The sequence below is a fragment of the Physeter macrocephalus genome, chromosome 4 (genome assembly GCF_002837175.3).
Source record: "Physeter macrocephalus isolate SW-GA chromosome 4, ASM283717v5, whole genome shotgun sequence".
Taxonomy (NCBI): domain Eukaryota; kingdom Metazoa; phylum Chordata; class Mammalia; order Artiodactyla; family Physeteridae; genus Physeter; species Physeter macrocephalus.
This window is the reverse complement of record NC_041217.1, coordinates 62,389,673-62,410,274: the sequence shown is the minus strand read 5'-3', so window position 1 is coordinate 62,410,274 and position 20,602 is coordinate 62,389,673. Positions and strand designations below refer to the sequence as shown.

At 38.7% G+C, this 20,602-nt stretch overlaps 2 protein-coding genes across 2 annotated transcripts in view; one reads left to right on the top strand and one right to left on the bottom strand.

Moving 5' to 3' along the window:
- The window catches only part of FIRRM (FIGNL1 interacting regulator of recombination and mitosis), a 46,449-nt gene extending 39,416 nt beyond the window's left edge, over positions 1 to 7,033 (bottom strand). Inside the window, exons 1-4 of the mRNA XM_007102036.4 lie at positions 6,870 to 7,033; positions 3,054 to 3,093; positions 1,759 to 1,847; positions 62 to 166 (exon numbers count right to left, since the gene is read on the bottom strand). Coding sequence (XP_007102098.2) covers positions 62 to 166; positions 1,759 to 1,847; positions 3,054 to 3,093; positions 6,870 to 6,980 — 345 coding nt within the window. The 5' untranslated portion in view covers positions 6,981 to 7,033. The remainder of the gene's footprint in view (positions 1 to 61; positions 167 to 1,758; positions 1,848 to 3,053; positions 3,094 to 6,869) is intronic.
- Positions 7,034 to 7,092: 59 nt separating this feature from the next.
- On the top strand, positions 7,093 to 9,547 carry METTL18 (methyltransferase 18, RPL3 N3(tau)-histidine). Its single transcript, XM_007102055.3, has 2 exons — positions 7,093 to 7,245; positions 8,179 to 9,547. The coding sequence occupies exon 2, from the start codon at positions 8,389 to 8,391 to the stop codon at positions 9,508 to 9,510; it is 1,122 nt and encodes a 373-aa protein (XP_007102117.2). The 5' UTR covers positions 7,093 to 7,245; positions 8,179 to 8,388; the 3' UTR covers positions 9,511 to 9,547.
- The last annotated feature ends 11,055 nt before the right edge of the window (positions 9,548 to 20,602 follow it).

The window sequence follows — 20,602 nt, the reverse complement described above, 5'->3', positions numbered from 1 at the left end:
TTAATTAATATCTCATACTCTTTAAGCTCTCCCACCCCCCTTTCTAATATATTTGACATACCTGTAAAATATTTCTTAGAGTGGTCTGGATTTCTAAATTTTGGCTTGATAGTCCTCTGGCTTGACTGGTTAACTCATACATCATGTCATCAAATAATCTCACAGTCTGTGAAAACAAAGCAGGTCATAAACAGTAGTAACAGAAGTCACTAAAAAAGGAAAGGCATATCTTTAAAGAAATAAATTAGATTTGATTTTGCATTATTAACAGCCACGGGATATTGTCTAGTATAACAACTGCACCTAATAAAGTTAATAAAATATATATTTTGTATAGTGTTTCTACAGTATTTCTATTTTTTGTATACTATTTTTCTACAATAGAATCTCCTTAAAAAAAAGCCTCCAACAAAAATTGATTTGTCTTCCATTTCTGTGATTTGAATCTACTTAGTAACATCCATAAAAAAAGATCACTCAAAGTTCATATTTTGGTGATGTAATAAAAGTGCTACTCTTACACTTAAATAAATAAAAGATGATGATCTTAACCAATCAACATCCATGTGAACATTTACAAGGATATTTTCTGGTAGTGGAAATGAATTTGTGCTGAATTACCTATTCACTTGTTTTCAAACCAGTTCCCCTTTCTGACCAACTCAAAATACTATTCCTGGGTTAGAGAAATAGTACGTGACCGTGACCTCAGAACTAAGTGTTTTTGTCTGTGAAACATTAGCCAACCTAAGATCTTAATACTCTAAACAAGTTAAATGGCCTAAACACTTCACTACAAGAATAACCATAGTCAGCAACATACTGTAATTAAAGAGGGTACTGCTTCCCATAAGCCTGTTAACACTCAACATCTTGTTTTCATCTATATACTAGCTGGACCTTTTTTTGGCGGTCAAGAACAAATTTTAAGAAACTTTTTAGCTAGAGAACAATCGAGTGAATATGAGTAAAAGGAGTTCTGATAATTATTTGTTTCAAAGCTAAACTTAGAAATCCATTTCAGTAAGAGATAAATTATCATAAAAAAAATTGTTTCATTTTGTCACCAAAGTATGTTTAGTTCCCAAAATTTAAAAAAAAAGTTATGACTCTGCTTTTCAGAGAAAAGGTATACCACATATATCTAAAAGGTAACAATGCAGTTGGTGAATCTGATATTTTCTTTTAAGTTATTTGATTTTACCAGTATTCCAGCCATTTTTATTCTAAGCCTTCTTTAATAAATTTTGGCTCCATTTTTCCAGACAATGAAATTTAACAATTATTAATAAATTCTACAGAGAAGATAAAGAGACTTAACTAACTTCATCATCCATCCCAATTTTCAATGAATAGCTTTAAAATACAACAGTATTTAAAACCAACTACAAATAATGTAAATTCAATTAAAGGATCCATACTCTCTGAAAATATGTTTTTTTAATCACCTAATGATCATACTAACACCATCATATTCTCACATAAGATCTATTTTTAACTATTTTATTTGTATTTCAAATATGTGATACATTGGGAATTTCCTGGCAGTCCAGTGGTTAGGACTCGGCACTTTCACTGCTGTAGGCCCAGGTTCAATCTCTGGTCAGGGAACTAAGATCCCACAAGCTTTGTGGCACAGCCAAAAAAAAAAAAAAAAGTGATACATTAAGAAATTAAGAATAAATGGTCTAAAACTGAGGCCAGATCTTAACAGCCTTTATAACAAGTAAATTGATTAAGATAATTATAGTACTATACCTTTGGCAGCACTTGTGAAAAGAAAGTCTGTTCCAATGTCAGGTGGTTCATATGAGGTAAAAACATTTCTACAATAATTTTCAGAATTTCTATAAAGAAAAACAGTAACATATTTTGTAGCAATATTAAGTCATGTCAGCCAACAAAGGTCACTACCCTTTCCCAGATTTGAGAATATGTAAGTACTAGCAATCAAAAGCTTTGTACAGTTTCAAAATGCCATATTCTATGTAGAGAAACTATTAACAATTAAACAACCTGAAATAATAGAAAAATTTTAAAAAACAAAACAAATGTATGTGTCCAGCAACTGAAGATCAGTTAATGGATGTGGGTACATCTATTGAATAGGATCTGCTATCATTAAAATGATTGTTAGAGATTGTTTAAAACCATGATAAAATGTCCACAATACATTAAGCTAAAATGAAAAAACTTCCAAATAGTGTAATTCCAATCTTAATATATATAAACATGTATATACAAAGAATAACCGATAGGCTGGCAGGAATATATAGAATCAAGATGAGAATGTCCTATGCCAAAATCTTAAACATTTCAGATTAATGATTGTTGTATTATCTTTTCTGTTTTTCTGCATGTTACAAATTTTCTGTAATGAACATGTACAACTCTCATACACAGGATAAAAAGTAACTGTTCCTTAAAAAAATGAGACCCCACAGGCAGCACACAGATTCAAGATTACAAACAAATATTCCACAACCAAGTGAAATGTAAATAGAAAACTCAAAATATATGAGTAAACTCTGCAGGATAGTCTTAACTCTCTACCTCTCCTCCTAACTAAATAAATAAATTACATCAAGTAAGATAATGAAGACAGATGAAGAAAGTCAACTTTTCCAAATGACAAATTTGTCATGCCTAAACAATCAGCCTTTTGTAACTTAGAAAGTATTTTCTAATTGACACTAAACATGTTAAGAGGCTGAAAGTTATTAAGTAGACTGCAAATTATGTTTTATATTGGTCTAACCAGTTTAACAGCTAACATTTAAAATTTACAGTGTGCTTATACACACATTATCAAACAGAACCCTTTTGGTATCTATCCAAAATGGAATTTAAAACTTTAAGTACTGTAATTTGAAGTAATTTGGTCATTTTAAGTAACTGAAGATTACAAAGGCTGTAACGCTACAATAGGAAGAATAAACTTAAAGGGAATACGAAACTATATTTAAATTTAAAGGGAATACGAAACTGGGATATGTGGGACTCAGGCCTTAAAGACATCAAAGTAATCGTACAAATAAGATAATTTTACTTACGAATATGCTCAATCCAACTGTCAGAATGCTGATACATAGAGTAAAAAAATTAAGGAAGATACTAGTATTACAGTAGTAAGATATTCATTACTGAGAACAGATTTTAAAAGGACCCTTTTCTTGAAGTTTAAACAATGATCAGTAAGAGATTGAAATTAGACTCAAATTACTGGCTTAATTTTGCTGTAAAAAACGTAATGTAGGGCTTCCCTGGTGGCGCAGTGGTTGCGCGTCCGCCTGCCGATGCAGGAGGACCGGGTTCGCGCCCCGGTCTGGGAGGATCCCACATGCCGCGGAGTGGCTGGGCCCGTGAGCCATGGCCGCTGAGCCTGCGCGTCCCGAGCCTGTGCTCCACAACGGGAGAGGCCGCAACAGAGGGAGGCCCGCATACCACAAAAAAAAAAAAAAAAAATGTAATGTTTACTAGGTATAATGTAATATAATGAAAATACTTTAAGGAAATGTTTTCAAAATTGCTCAGGGATAAACTTATCTTTTCAAACTATGTGTAGGTATGACTTATTTCTGACAGATGAGAAACAGTCTATAATAATCCATAGGTTTCTGGTTTCTGAAACAGAAATTTCTTCCTCTTCAGCACTTCTACAGTACTTTATTTGCACCTGTCTTAAGTCGCTGATCAACTCCTATCTTCTTTTCATGTTACTAGCATATCTATCTTACCACCTTATCAGACAGAAACTCTTCTGCACATAGAAGCTTACAAATATGTCATAATAAATTATGCTATGTTCATTACAAACGTTAATGGTAATCACATTATAAACTATACACTTTTATACCATTCAGAATAACTGTTAGAAATGTTTTCCTGTAAAAACAATATACGAATTATTAAAGTATGTGTCAATAAGAAAAATGAATAAACCATAACTCCGTCACAATAATACAGGAATTGATTCTTTTTCTGAAATCTTACTTTGCATATACATATCTTACAGCAGCAATCAAAATGAGATATAGTCATTAACTCATTTTAGTTCAGTAGGGTAGAATTTGCCTCGTGGAAAAATTTCAGTAAAGGTCAAAAAAATTCTAGCCTCTTCCAAAATTAAACATAAGTTATGATTATGCAGACATGCAGGTAAAGACTGGAAAATAAGGGACTTCCCTGGCGGTCCAGTGGTTAAGACTCCGTGCTTCCACTGCAGGGGGCACAAGTTTGATCCCTGGTCAGGGGACTAAGATCCCGCAGGCCGAGCGGCACGGCCCCCTCAAAAAAGAAAGACTGGAAAATAACGCGTGAAATGCAAAACATGAAAATAATTATGTTTGGGTGATGGAGTTACTGAAAATTTCTTTCATTTGTAGAAAAAGTGTTGAAGTAAAACCAAAAGCTGAAAAAAAATTTATCTAATGAGATTTTCAGGCAGTTTTAAAACATGACAATATTTTTTAGCCCTTCACTGAATGCTTACTATGTGCCAGGCAGTATTCTAGGTGCTGGAGAAAACAAAATTCCTGCCTTTATGAACTTTACAGTACAGTGAGGAAAAGTAAAAAGAAAACAAAGTAAACAAGATCATTTCCATTAAGCTTACTTCTGCTCTTTAGAAAACTGAACAGGGCAATGAGATAAATATTACAGACTGGGTTTGGGAGAACCACCTAAGACTGAGGACGCTGAAAATGGCTTGCTGGCATGACATCTGAGCTGAGACCTGAATAATGAGATGGACAAAAGGCTGAGAGAAGAACAAACTACGGTGAAGGATCAGCAAAAATGAAGATCCTGAGGTAGGTGAGCTTCATGTATTTGTGGACAGTGTAGTGAGATAAGTAAGCGAGGAAAAGGCTTAGAACATGAGGAGCCCTGAAGGTAAAAGTTTAGATTTTATTCCTAATTTGTTAAGAAGCCACTGGGGTGGAGGGAGTGGTTTAAAAAGGAAATAACATGTTTTTCACTTTTTTGTGAACTTTTTTTGGAGAATGGATTATAAGAGGATGTGAGTAGAAGCAAGGGAGCTATTAACAATAGTTCAGGTGAGAGGTTATGGGGGTTTGAAAGAGTGGTAGCAACCAGGATGGAGATAAGCATTTGGATTCAAGATATAGTCTGAGGTCAGAAACAAAAGGACTTGCTGATTGGATGTGAGAGAGAGGACTGAAAGTTTTGGCTTGTAAAACCACTTATTTAGATGAAGAAGACTGGAGGAAGAACAGGTTTGGGTTCTTTTGAATTTTAAGTTTGAGATGTGCAAAACCAGGTGGGAATGTTGACTTTTTTTTTTGATGTAAATAAACAAGCTTGGGACTTCCCTGGTGGTGCAGTGGTTAAGAATCCACCTGCCAATGCAGGGGACCCAGGTTCGAGCCCTGGTCCGGGAAGATCCCACAGGCCGCGGAGCAACTAAGCTCGTGTGCCACAACTACTGAGCACGCGTGCCACAGCTACTGAAGCCCGTGTGCCTAGAGCCTGTGCTCCGCAACAAGAGAAGCCACCGCAGTGAGAAGCCCGCGCACCGCAATGAAGATCAGCCCCCACTTGCCACAACTAGAGAAAGCCCGTGCGCAGCAACAAAGACCCAACACAGCCAAAAATAAATTTATAAGAAAGAAAAAAGAGTAGCCCCCGCTCGCGGCAACTAGAGAAAGCCCATGTGCAACGAAGACCAAACACAGCCAAAAATAAATAAATAAATAAATTTATAAAAAATAAAAATAAACAAGCTTGACTTTCAATTATTGAAATCCCCCTATAAGCTTGAGAAGAAAAAGAGGAACCGTGTTTCTTATCTTTGTTCCCCCGAAGCCTAACACTGCCTGGTACATATAATATTCTGTACCTAGTAAAATTTTTTGAGGAGGAGGATGGCTATTTGTTACCGTAATCAAAAATCCTTGAGGACAGCAGTTCCATATCTACACGATAACTAAGAAAGCGCTTTGGTATCTAAGTGGGACTTTGCCAATGCTCAGGTGAATGATTTCTATGTGACCGTAATATTTACATTTGGCTTTAGCTGTAAAAAAATTATTTTTGCAGTGTTCAGACTCTCTCAAGTTAAGGTCTTTTTTATCTTTTGAGTGTAGTTTTATGTGTTCAAAGCTGTTTAAAAAAAAATACCCTTTAACATGAAGGGCTAGGACTCCAGGTACATTTACAACCAAAAAGGGATTCGACTACTAAATGGCCTGCATCTGGACAACGGAGACATTAAGTACCTCACACCCAGCAGATGAAAGCCAATTAGCAAAGGAAGCAACTCCTTCTCACCAGCAATAAACCGAGTTTCAAAAAGGGGAGGGGAAGAACATTTGTATTTACTGAACATCTTTTACAGACTTGGCACCATGTCAGAACTACGTCCTTTAATTTGATTCTAAAAATAGTGAGGAAGGTATTCATTTTCACCACCCATTTTAGAGATGAGAGCTCAGAGTACCTCGCTCTACTACATCCAGTCAGCTCACCTTACAGCTCCAGTCTGAGTCCTTGCCTCCCCCCGCTCCCCCCGCCCCATGGAAAAGTATTCACGCTTAACTGCATGTACAGAGCAACTCCAAGGCCAGAGGAATGGCAGAAAACGCCACATCCACTGCCAAAACCCCTGGCAGAACACCTCTGCGAGCCCTTCGGATGCCAAAGCCAGGCATGCCTTCGGTCTCGGCACCCACGGCTCTCGCTCGCCCTTTCTTCCCTCGCTTACTCATCTCGCTCATCAACAGAGAAAAGAGAGGGTTGAAGCCGCAGGAACCCAACACGGCCCGGCAGCGGGTGTGATGCTACAGGAGAGAAGGTTGGAGACACAGGCCCCACACCCCTCTCTAGGTGGAAGTGACAATGAAGGATATAAGGAGCCGAGGCAGGACAGATGGCAGTTCCCGGCGGCATAGCTCCTCCGGCCAGCTACTTAATTCTTCCAGGGGAACCGCGCTCGCCGTGACAGCGCGTTCCTGAGACATGCTTTCGCCCAAGACCAAAGCTTCGAAACACTCCCGCCAGGGCAAAGACCGGAAACTCCCACCGTCCCGGCAGGCCTTGCGAGCCAAAACCATAGAGAGGAAGGGCGCCGCTTTCCTTAGTGAGCCCGGGCCCCGCACGACTGGGAATAAAGCCGGGCTTGTCTGGCCCGCGGAGGACTCGACTCACTGGTGCGCGCTTTCAGTCGAGAGGGTCTGGCCGGAGTACTCGGGAGCTGGGAACCTGCCGGGGAGCTATCGTCCACAGGTCTGGATCGCTGTAACGTTGCTTTGAGACGCTTTGGGGGGAGGTGAGGGCCGTGAGTCCGCAGATTTGCTACACTCCGTCCCTTGGGGCTTTGAGGTTGCACATCTGGTGTCGGGTTTGACGTGGGACTTAGCAGCCAGAAATGACTCCAAGCCCCGCGGTGAAGTGGGATAGAAACAGGCGCCTTCCTACCCATTTAATGTGTTGACCCTTCTCTGTACATGCTATGTAATGGGGATAAAGACCCACCTGCCAGAATTGTTGTGCAAATTGAAGTAGACGGTATATTTTAAGTGTCTAGCACAGTAGATACAGAGAAGAGTCTCTTTATTAAGTTGCTTCCATTTTCTACGGACCTCCCCGCACAGTTCAGTGCCCTTATTCTCTGTCAAGCTAATCTTTACTAATTACTCCACAGTTACCTCACTCCCAGTACACTTAGGGCTGCTGGTCTCCGCGAAATGTTTGTAGTGAGGTCATCTGAATGAATTTACACATATCAGAGCATACCTGTTCCTGTTTTTAAAAGGATGCTCATTTATCAAAATACAATCTTGAAGTCCTGTTACTTGAAACGGTAACAGACTGAAGAGATTCTGGCAGTTTAGTAGGTTAATATGTTTGGGCAGGATCGTGACAGATGAAACACACAAAATAGCTAGGCTTGTCATTTCCTGCCTGAGAATTTTGGACTTTACGTTATTTCTAGTTGTTGCTGCTGCTGTTATTTTGTTTGTTTTTACGGTTTATTCTCTTCTCCAGCTTTTGAAACCTGAAGGGTGTGTGTGTTTCCAAGTCTCTTTATCTCCCTGTCCGTCCACCGCTTTAATAGAAAAGGCAGCTGCTGGGGGTGGAGCGGGGGACTGTTTAATATTACATTTACATAAAATGTGTCATTTTGCTTTTTAATAACAATTTTCTTTTTTTCTCCAGAGCTAAATTGAAAAAAGAACAAAGACCTCTTAAAAGTCATTTGGAAATGTCTCTGAATATTTGTAACTGTTTATAAGCAGCTAAAGAGAAATGGACCTCCAGCAAAACTAACAGAATAATTGAAGCAGGTTTACGTGTGTGTCATCAGTTCTATCCAGAAGTTGAAGAATCTTCCTTTGAGTTTAACGATTGTGTGCATTTTATGAGAGAATGACTTTTCAATTTAATTTCACTATAGAAGACCATCTGGAAGATGAATTAATATCCCTTGGAGATGGAGCTTTGGCCCTAGATTCCTCAAAAGAGTCTTCAGTCTCAGAAAGACAAAAAGGTACACATAGAGACAAAAAATGTTCTACAGAACAGTTTGACCTGCTTCAGGATCATTTGTGGGAACATAAGTCAGCAGGAAATGCAGGTCCCTCTCAAGACACAGACAGCTCACTCAATGCAGCTAACAGTTCAAGTAGCTTGGAGCCACATGAAAAACAGCCCTGCTTTAGAGTTGCCAAAGAGCATGCTATGCCTAAAGATTTAAAGAAAGTGTTAGAAAATAAAGTCATAGAAACATTACCAGGTCTCCAGCATATGAACATATCAGTAGTGAAAACCATCTTGTTGAAAGAGAACTTCCCTGGAGAAAACATCATTTCAAAAAGCTTTTCTTCTCACTCTGATCTGATTACAGGTATTTATGAAGGAGGCTTAAAAATCTGGGAATGTACCTTTGACCTCCTGGCATATTTTACAAAGGCCAAAGTGAAATTTGCTGGGAAAAAAGTGTTGGATCTTGGTTGTGGATCAGGGTTGCTGGGTATAATGGCGTTCAAGGGAGGTGCCAAAGAAATTCATTTTCAAGATTATAACAGTGTGGTGATTGATGAAGTAACCTTACCTAATGTAGTGGCTAACTCCACTTTGGAAGATGAAGAAAATGATGTAAATGAACCAGATGTGAAAAAGTGCAGGAAATCAAAAGTAGCACAAGATCTATGTAAATTCCGGTTCTTTTCTGGGGAGTGGTCTGAGTTTTGTAAGCTTTTACTAAGCAGTGAAAAACTTTTTGAAAAATATGATCTCATTCTTACCTCAGAAACCATTTACAATCCAGATTATTATAGTCCTTTGCACCAAACATTCCTTAGATTGTTAGATAAAAATGGACGGGTGCTTTTGGCCAGCAAAGCACATTATTTTGGTGTGGGTGGAGGTACTCATCTCTTTCAGAAGTTTGTTGAAGAAAGGAATGTATTTGAGATGAGAACACTCGAAATAATTGATGAAGGACTAAAGAGATTCCTAATTGAGATGAATTTTAAGTACCTCTGTTAATGCCCACTGAGTGTCCTAAGTGAAATAAACAAAATAACCAAAGCCTTATTTTGAATGTTTGATTTCTGCTTTGCTATTATTTTTTTCTGAAATTATGATGTTTGTTTATCCAAATAAAAGACCAACTATATTAGCGACATTGTACTTGCTAGGTGAGAATGAAAAAATAGTGTTCCTCAGCATTTGAAAAGATGTCCTAGGAAATCATTTTGTGGGAAAGTTTTCTGTTCTCCACTTTCATTCTATTTGACCTTTCTACCACCTAAGGCATATAAATTTGTTCCCAGGAAAATCTGCCATTTCTTACCTCAAGTTTGAATTTCTTCCCAGTCTTTGTTAGTTTCTGTTCACATGAAGTGCCTGATTGATCACCATGCTATTAATTCTAAAGGCATACATACACATCACTAAATGATTCTGAATCTAAATATTAGATTGAAGGCCTTGGGTAACTAGGAAGAAGTTTTTGTTTTGTTTTATTTTTATATTCATTTATCTTGTATAATAAGAATTAGAATGCTGAGCAGTTGAATTCAACATTAAGATGGAGGAAATAAGGAGAATCATGATAGAGAATATAAAGATGGTACAGAAAACTTACAGTGCTTGTAGCCCTTTTTAGCCAAGGAAGTAGGGTACCCTAGGGTCTTGGTAGGAGGAAAAAAATAGGAAACAGAATTCCAGATTCTGGGGAGTAAAGACTCTTCACTAGTTAAGTAAGGCAAAGAAGGGGAGAAAAAGTATTTTGATTCTAATGCAAAAATGTTCACACTTAACATATCTAACTGGCAGTATTTTTTTCTTTCTTGGAGGTACCTAAAATAATGGTACGACTTGGATTCAATGAAATGTGATATTTACTGGACATCTGTTAACTAGGCACTTTGTATATATCTTGCTTAATATTTATAACCTCAAAGTATATATCATCCCCATTTTAATAATGATCATAATAGCTAACAGTTTTCAGCATTTACTATATGCAGGGTAGAAGAGATTTACATAAACTAACATAATATTCCTAACAGCCCTGAATTAGATTATAATTACTATCTAGATTTTATAAAGAAATTGAGGGACTTCCCTGGTGGTGCAGTGTTTAAAAATCCACCTGCCAATGCAGGGGACATGGGTTCGAGCCCTGGTCTGGGAAGATCCCACATGCTGTGGAGCAACTAAGCCCATGCGCCACAACTACTGAGCCTGTGCCCTAGAGCCCGCGAGCCACAACTACAGAGCCCATGCACCACAACTACTGAAGCCCACATGCCTAGAGCCCATGCTCCGCAACAAGAGAAGACCCTGCTCGCCACAAGTAGACCACATGCAGCAATGAAGACCCAATGCAGCCAAAAATAAATTAACAACAACGACAAAAAAGAAATTGAGACTCAAGAAAATAAGTAATTTGATCCCAATCACATTCCTCACATTCAGAATCAGAATCTGAACTGAAATCTTTTTAAAAGCTTCACTCTTCACCACCCCAGTAGTCTTACAATGCCTATTTTTCATCACATATATTTCTTAGTACCCTTTTACTATTCCGAAATGAAAATCATTGTTAAAGAAAATTATTTACACACATCATTAAAAATTACATGTATTATACATAAATCCCTAATGCATATATATCATATGTGTGTATGTATATATATATATATATAAAACTATAATATGAAGAAAGTCATTTATAATCAAATAATTTGTATTCCATCAGGTAAATGCACAGGTGTAGCTACTGAGAGGACATGTAGTAGTCAGATGCTTTTACCTAGGATACTGTTACTGCAAGTATCACAGCTACAATTTCAGACCCACCTACTAGATAAGGTAGAATAGGCCCTGACAGCAGGTTTGGCTAATTGAGGAGGTACAAAGCATTAGATAGAGTCCCATAACAATAGCATCAATAATTTTGAGACAAATAGGTATGTCTCAGTTCTCCTTGACAAATTAGATACCCAAAGAGGTGTCATCTAGGAGGCCTCTCCAGGAGTAGACACAGGCCCTGAACAGGAAGGGGGGTCCAGTGAAAACAGCAGGAGTCAAAGCAGAAGCCCAGTCCTAGGAACTAGGACTAATCCTGGGCATTAAAGATAATTCTGGAGGTGACAGCCGAACAGGGACACATCTACCCAAGATAGCTGGCAGCAAAAGAGACTTGAGATAAAATTATGGATATAAATCCAGGAGAAGGATGCATAGTGCACTTTCTCATGTAAATAGCTTAATCATTTAAAGAGGCATATATGTTAAGACAATGAGCTTTGGAGTCCAATACTTGGGTTAAAATTCAGTTTCCCCAACTGCAAAATGGAGTTTATAGTAATATCTCCCTAACAGAATTCTTTTAAAGAATAATAGTTAATATTGGAAACATTTCAGGGAGTTTGGAGTTTTCGAGCATGAGCCACCCATTCTCCTTGCACTGGTGCCTTACAATAAATGCTGCACTTTCCTTCACTACAAAAAAAAAAAGGTAGTATTGAGCACTTATCATGATTCCTTCCACATGGTTCCTATGTATAAATGGAAATTATTATGTTCATGAATTCTCATAATATTTTTCATCCTGTCATCCTGTTTTCGCAATCAAATGGGAAGCCTCGTTCACTTTTCTTAAAAATTGGGTTTGTGACTTTACAGTTTACAAATCCCAGTTCAGAACTTGGAGAAACAAATAGATTCCAGAACTTTCACTGCCCAAGGCCAACCCCGTTCTCTCCCTCCACAACCCTCCCCAAACTTCACCTTGCAGTTTCCAAGTTGTCTTTTTTGGATGCTTTGGCATTGCAGAGCATTAAGGATGAAGAAGAATGCATCTTGTAAATTTTTTTCTAAGAACTCATTCACATGTAGCCTGTGTTCTGCCTTTAAACTCCCCGTTTGCCAGGTGTGCCTGTACCCTTAGTTCCATTTCCACTGCCCCACAGAGGCTCTCTGCCTATAGCTCAGAAACAGGGGATATCTCCATGCAGACCAGGAGCTGACACACTTCCTTTGTCAAATGCAGTTGCCAATGACACATGTGCTTTACTGTCCTCAGGGGAGATGGGGTCTGATGGGGTCAGCTGCTCATCTAGAGGAGAAAATATGCCTTCACTCTTCAGTACCCTCCATAGTGTTTTATTCAGGTTTTATTATAGCTTAATACACAGCTATTTGAAAAAAAGAAATAGCAAGTAAACTATGTGACAATGTAAACTTGATTCTTTGCCTACACCTCAGCTAGAATTTCCTGAACTTCTCATACTGTGTTATGGTGGCACTGAGCTTGCTTATATTAAGTCTTTTCTTTGGGTGAAAATACACATTCAAAATCACCATCATAACTTGGGTGCAGCCCAGCAGAGAAAGCTCTCTGTGCCATAAAAGAATACTTTTTTGCAGCCTTGGGATGCAGCTTCTAGTCAACCAGGTTGGTTGGGGGAAGCTACAGTACCCTTATCACCATTAGATAGTCTCTCCCAATTCTGATTGCTGTTTTCTTAAGAAATTAAAAGTGAACTGAGATAACCCTTAAAAGTAGCTTCATCATCTATACAGGAAGTTGTCAAAGTGCTTTTTCAGGAGAAGGATTAATACTCTGAAAGAAACAGTAAAAATTACAATAATAACAAACAACTTAGTAACCTAAATATTACTAAAGAAAGTATTGTAAAGGAAGTGTGTCAGCTCCTGGTCTGCATGGAGACATCCTTCACCCTCACCCTCCCGAGTTTATGAGCTATGGCCAGAGAGCCTCTGTGGGGCAAGGGAAATGGAACTAAGGGTACAGGCACATCTGAGAAACGGGAAGTTTAAAGGCAGAACATAGCCTGCATGTGACTGAATTTTAGCAACAAATTTACAAGATGCATTCTTCTTCATCCTTAATGCTCTGCAATGCCAAAGCATCCAAAAAGGACAACTCTTACCCCTTACACAACAGGATAAGTGGCTGAGAAGGTTATGATCTTTAAAAATACAATGAAGGGAATGCTGCTGCTATCTTTTTCTGTGGTGTATACTGATGGGATGGAAAAAGTCGATGTGAAGCTTTGCTTTTGGCAGTATGTATCATAAGCTTTTGCAGTAGAATCAGATGTACTCATTGTCACAGAACCCCCAGTTCCTCGGCCATGCTGCTGCTGGACTGTGGTGGCTTGGTGCAAAGAAAAAGACACTCTGCTCTCCAGACAGACACAGCTTCAGGTTAGAGAACAGGATGGGGCAGGTAGAACAGGGCTGTTTTCAGCTCCATTTGCCCCCTCAGCACTTCTTAGTAGCCCTGTGCCTTAGCCTTACAAACTTCCGCAACTTTCTGACTGATAAAATATTGGAAAATGGGCAATAAACTGATGAACACCAGAGGATCATGTAACATCCACTAAATCCAGGAAGTGGAGGCTGTCAGAGACGGTGCTTTTCTTTTCTCTTCTCACGGTGATTTACAGTCTCTCTGTCAGGAGCAGCTAGCACAATTCTATGGAGTAAGGTTTTAGGGATCTTATTTTACAGCAGGTGAACTCAGAAGGAATGTTTGAACTGGGGTATGAGCTACAGAGACAAGAATTCCCATGTAACCTCCCCCTGCACACTGGACACTGCCGCGGAGGTTATCAACATGAGCACTTTAAGCAGATAGCTACTGAGACCTGTCCCTAGCACCCCGTCCAGGAGTTCCAGAGGCCTTTGGCTGTCCTAGCTGCACAGTAGCAGCTGCACAGTTCTGAAAGCCTCCTAACATATCCACTTAGCCACATAGCACGAGTGTAGCTCTAGCAATTTTCTCAGCTTATTCTGAAATTCAACAGGTCAGTGAGGTTCAACTCCTGGTCCCAATGTAATGAACAACAATCATTCAACCAGCCCAGTCATCTTTCAGATCTGAGGCTACAGAGAACTCAGTGCCTCAGAACCTGTTGACAACAAACCCACCCACCCTAAGAAAATTATTTAGTCAAAGAGGTGAATAGAAAAATGTATCATCCTCATTCTATTAATGGAAATCTGAGGTAGGAAAGGTCAAGACTTGACCACATTCTTTATGTGTGTCTATAATGTCCTAGAACTCAAAATTCTTCTAGATCTTTGCTGTTCTGGGCTAAATTATTTCTGGTGAATTTTTATAAGCTTGACTCTGAACTTGTTTTAGATAACATGAAAAAGAGTGTTTGGGGTGCATTTTTTAGAGGAGACTTTGTGTAAAAGGGTAGAATAAAGCCCTAGAAAAACACACCAGTCAGTCACTGGCACACCATATTCTCATTAACTTATCTCTATGCCAGCTTTTTTATTATCATTGCTTTCCTACCTTCTGTTTAGAGAATCTTCAGAGGGAGCTACATTTTCAGTGATTTGCTTTTCTTCTCTGAGCTTTCCACAAATTGAATTCTGTTTCCTGTTTGCTTTGTTGTTTTCAAGCTTTTCCAAGATTTTTACAATAAGCACCAAAAAGATTCTCTCTTCTAAGGAAAATACCTCAGAGAAACGTTTTCTCGGAATAGTGGCCCACATGTTTCTAATGCGGAGACATTTTAGTACCTTTAACAGGAAATGTGTTCCGGCCTTAATTTTAAACATTAAATGTTTTAATGTTTAATTTATTTTAAATATTTTTCATTTTCTCAGAGTAGGAAAAATATCTTATTCTGTAATTAATATCTAATTCTCTTCCCAAAACACTTCAGAAACTCTTCTGTCCTGTCTCCTATAATCCTATAATTCAGCATAAAGAGAAATAACTTTAGAGTCAAAATCATTAGACATTTTTATGTCTCTGATAATTTTAGTTTCCTAAAATCTATTACTATCATATTGACATTTTACCCAGTTCCATAATAATAAAGGACAAAGCCAGATGTCAGAGGCTGAATGTAAATTGCTCTACCCATAATTGGTCTAAAGAGTCATATTAGTTAAATTTATTCCTGGATATGTTATTCTTTTTGATGCAGTTGTGAGTGGGATTGTTTTCTTAATTTCTCTTTCTGATAGTTCATTGTTAATCTAAAAAAGACAGATAAACAAAACAAAACTCATAGGTACAGAGAACAAATTGCCAGAGGGGAAGGGGGTTGGGGTGAAGTGGGTGAAGGGGATCAAGAGGTACAAACTTCCAGTTATAAAATAAGTAAGTCATGGGGAGGTAATGTACAGCATGGTGACTATAGTCAATAATATTGCATTTCAAATTTGAAAGTTGCTAAGAAAATAAATCTTATAAGTTCTCATCACAAGAAAAAATTTTTGTAACCTTGTATGGTGACAGATAGTAGCTAAACTTATTGTGGTGATCATTTCAAAATATATACAAATATCGAGTCATTATGTTTTACATCTGAAACTAATATAATGTATGTCAGTTATATTTCAATTAAAAAAAAGACATCTTGTATGGTCCCACTGTTTGGTCACACATAAACATGCACGTGAAGTTTTTACCTCTCAGGAGTATTGTAGTAATAGGAAGAATTGAGCCCCCCGCTAGGAGCCACTTTCTAGGTGCCAGTCCATTCATGTTTAATCTTGTCCAATACTTAACAAATCAAACAGAATTCTGTTCTATTCTAAAGCCCAAATGCATTCTCTTGCCAACAAGAATTCATCAAGTACTTATTGTATGTGGAAAAGACTATTTCCATCTTTAATAATTTCTCTCAAAGACATGTAATACTTCTAAGAAAAGTTTACTCTTGGCTTCTTTGGTAACCAAACACATTTCCAGTTACCCCGCTTTGTTCCTGGATCTTTATAGAAATGGTGTGATGAATAAACAAGTCCCCAATTATATTTGACTTCTGTGTGCCCCCTTTACTGTGACTTGTGCATTTCCTTTGTTAATCAAGAAACTTTGTCAAATTTAATTTATGAAGGGTCACAGAACAATAGATAACTGATAGGATTCAAGCCTCAGAAGAAGAGAGATGTATGAAAGCAAAACAAACAAAGCTGGAAAGGTAAGAGGGAAAGGAGAGAAATGAAGAATGATAGAGAGACATATATGGAATTATATCAATTAAAACTTAGAGCTCTAGAAAGAGTCTGGGGAAAGGTAAGATGTTGGAGCCCAAGGAAAAAGACCAATCAGGGAGTCAAGAGATTTCCTGGAATTTGCACAAGAGATGAACCTTTAAACAAGTGACTAGAAGTGGGGCTGCTGGTGGCTCACAGTGGAGAAGACACTGAAGGAACAGGGTTATGTGACCAAGGTAAGAGGCCAAGGAGAAGCATTCTATGGCAGCCCAAGTGACCTGGCTGTACCCCTAGCATTTCATCACAGGTGGAGATTTGGTTTATGGGACAACACTGCTGAGCTTCAAACCTAGAATAACCATACATCCTAGTTTACCTGAGACAGTCCCAGGTCCATACCGGTTGTCCCAGTGTCCCATCTGGTTTAACATTCTAGCATTCTCAAAAGTCTGCTGATTTGGATGATAATTGTATGGTTAGCCATTTATACCAATTCGGTAGCACTATCCTTAACCTTATAATTTTGTGGAATAAGTCACAATCGAAAAAAAAATCACTCAGTAAATCAGTATTAACTTCCAAGTTCAGTCTTTTGAAAAACCTACACCCAAGAATCAAGAAAAATGCCCCTCTTCCTATCATATGTCAGACACTGAGCTTGACAACGGGATGTAAAGATAAAATGATACATTCTGTGTTTTTAGGGAGCTTCCAATCTGCGGTAGAAATAGTAACACAACTAGGGAACCCCTTGTGCGAATGTCACACATACTGTGCGGGTTTCTGACAGGGTTGTCCTTTCAAGCTCTAGATTAAGACCATATGCCTGTAATGGGGTATATAAGGGAGAAAGTGGATGGGGAAGAGGATAGGTGGATATTTCCTAGTGTCAATCATCTGATGGTGACTTAGTAGATTTTCAGATAGAAACAGAAGTTGAAAGATTGGTCACAGAGCTAGGAAATTCTGCCTTTCTTTTATTTATTTATTTATTTATTTATTTATTTTTGTGGTATGCGGGTCTCTCACTGTTGTGGCCTCTCCCGTTGCGGAGCACAGGCTCCGGACGCGCAGGCTCAGCGGCCATGGCTCACGGGCCCAGCCGCTCTGCGGCATGTGGGATATTCCCAGACTGGGGCACGAACCCGTGTCCCCTGCATCGGCAGACGGATTCTCAACCACTGCGCCACCAGGGAAGTCCTGCCTTTCTTTTTTTTTAATCTTACCTTCAAAAATTGAGACAGTCCTGCAGGGACAGATAGCCTCTTCCAAGTGGAGGCAAGAAAAGGAGAACCATAGGCTAAAGATGAGTAACCTAGATCTCATAAGGGGAATGTGGGGTGAGTACTACCTCCCTTCCTAATTAAGAGTTTCCCCATTGCCAATCCTAAAGGCTAGGGATTTTACTTCATTCGAGGAAGTTACTAGTTTCCTTACATAAACATGCAAACAAACAATTAACATGCAAGAGGAGAATAGCAATACTGGCAGTCACCCTTGAGCCAGGGCTAACACACAGGAGAAATTCCTTCCGGCCTGTGAGGGAAGACTTCTCAGAAGATATAACACTTGATCTCAGACTCCAATGTAAGTAGGTTTTTATCAGATTGCTCGAGGAGTGGAGTTGGGAGGGCCAGAAGGACTGGTCTGTGAAAAAGCGCTGAGACTATGTTAATTCCTTGACTCATTGAATATTTACTGAGCACCTACTATCTGGCAAGCACATTTCTAGGTGTTGCGGGAGGTGGGTGCGGGGAGATTCTGGATTTCTAACAAGCTTAGGCGCTGCTGCTGCCTAGACTATGGCTGGCACCATAGGAAGCAAAGCTCCAAATCATGAAGCTACATGACCTCAGTCAGATGTGAAGCTGACTCATGGTAACAGGTAAAAGCTTCTTCTTGTTTTGTTTTTAATTAATTTATTTTTGGTTGTGTCAGGTCTTCGTTGCTGCGCATGGGCTTTCTCTAGTTGTGGCGAGCAGGGGCTACTCTTCGTTGCAGTGTGCGGGCTTCTCATTGTGGTGGCTTCTCTTGTTGCGGAGCACAGGCTCTAGGGGCGCAGGCTTCAGTAGTTGTGGCACTCAGGCTCTAGAGCACAGGCTCAGTAGTTGTGGCTCGCGGGCTCTGGAGCACAGGCTCAGTAGTTGTGGCACACGGGCTTAGTTGCTCCGCGGCATGTGGGATCTTCCTGGACCAGGGCTCGAACCGGTGTTCCCTGCCTTGGCGGGCGGATTCTTAACCACTGCACCACCAGGGAAGCCCCAGGTAAAAGCTTTTAAATTCAATGCTTTTCTTGTTAAAATTTGCCATCAATTATATTTCTTCAAAACTTCATTTTACCAATCTAAATTACATGTTCTATGGTCACATTACAAATTGGCATTCTTTTTAAATAAGCTAATACAGTTTAGTACTTTAGTTTTAAATTGTGTTGAGAAAAAAATATTTTAGATAGTGGGTTTTTTTTAAAAACCTACACCCAAGATTCAAGGAAAATGTCGCCCTTCCTATCTTTTAAGCCTGTAATAGACCTCTGAGCATAAGTCCTTGGATTTTACTTACCACACATAATGATCAATCTGTGAAGATGTGTTTATTTCATTTGTACATCCATAAAATTCTCAGGGAAAGCAATAGAAACCTTACAGGCCTGAATATTTCTTGGGGGCATCTTCATACCATAGTGTTGTGACTTTCTTAATCACTAAGCACATCTCAGAGCCAGGAGCACACAGCAAAGACACACATCCAAGGAAGCAGCAGGTAGCATGGTGTTGTGGGAAGGCCACTGGAATAGAAGTCAGACAGACCTGAGTCCTGGACCTGACCCTTGCCCTGAGTAACTGTGAGCATGCACTTCAGCAAATGACCAAGATCTCTCTAATATCTCCTCTTCAGTAAAATGTTGGGTATTTGTTCTGTTTATCCCCGCTGAGCTCTGAGTTTCAAATATAATATTGTGCACTAAAGTTTCATATAAACATGTGACATTAGTCTTATTTGAAACCACTGTTCTTGATTCATGTTTCATTTTCATACCCATATTTGGCTAAAACAAACTTTCTAGAGCTGCCACTGCCATTATTTAGTTAACTGTTTCTTTGTTTTTCTCTCTCTAATCAAGGAATTCCCCCATTCACCCAATGCTAATTTGACCAATCCTAATCCATTCAACCCATACCACCAGATAATAGTTTTCATAGCACACCTGATTAAAATCTTCTCATCTCTCCCCTCATTAAAATCTTTAATAGGTTCCCATTTCCAAAGACTGTGTTCTCCAAAGTAGGTATATAAGACCCCTCATTGTAAGGAGAAAGGAAGAAAATATTAGACCATACATTTGCATTCATTTTTAAAAAATCTAAAACATAAGAAAGAAATTAATTCTTGATTTATCTCCTATAGCATAAAACACACCAGGAGTTCACCATAATCTTGTAATACTCTGTCAGCATAACTGTTTCTATCTTTATTTACATTATCTCAGAACCATAAGGACCATATGTATGGAAAAGAGGACTCAGGATGTCTTCATAAAGAAGTGGTAAAATTGGGGTCACCACAGAAGACTTTCTGGGGGAAATTTTGAGAACTTACTTTGGTAGCCCTGATTATTCCAAGGGCAACCTCCTCCTACCACACTTCTGGAGAAAGGCCTAAGTGCCTGAGAAATGGGTCAGTATTTCATTACACCACTCCTTTACTCAAAAACTTTCAGTAACTCTTTATTATCTCAAGGGTGAAGTTCAAATCTATTAGTCTACATTCAAGACTCTCCTTAATTTAGTCAAAACTACCATTTGCATCGTGTCTCTAGAACACTGCTATAACTATTCCTCCTAAAGCAATCTTTCATTATCAAAGGTTACTTACCCCATTATGACTACCTGGGCTTCCTTCTCGCTCTCTTTATAAAAATTTTATTTCTTCTTTCAGTTTCATTGAGATGTAATTAACGTACAGCACAGTATAAGTTTAAGATGTACAGCATAATGACTTACATACTTTTGGAAATGATTACCACAAGTTTAACATCCATCATCTCATATAAATATGAAAAAAAAGAAAGAAAAAAGCATTTTTTTTCCTCGTGGTGAGAACTTTTAGAATTTGTTCTCTTAGCAACTTT

Excerpts from the sequence above, each read along its gene's own strand:
- METTL18 (XM_007102055.3), top strand. The coding sequence starts at position 8,389 with ATGACTTTTCAATTTAATTTCACTATAGAAGACCATCTGGAAGATGAA.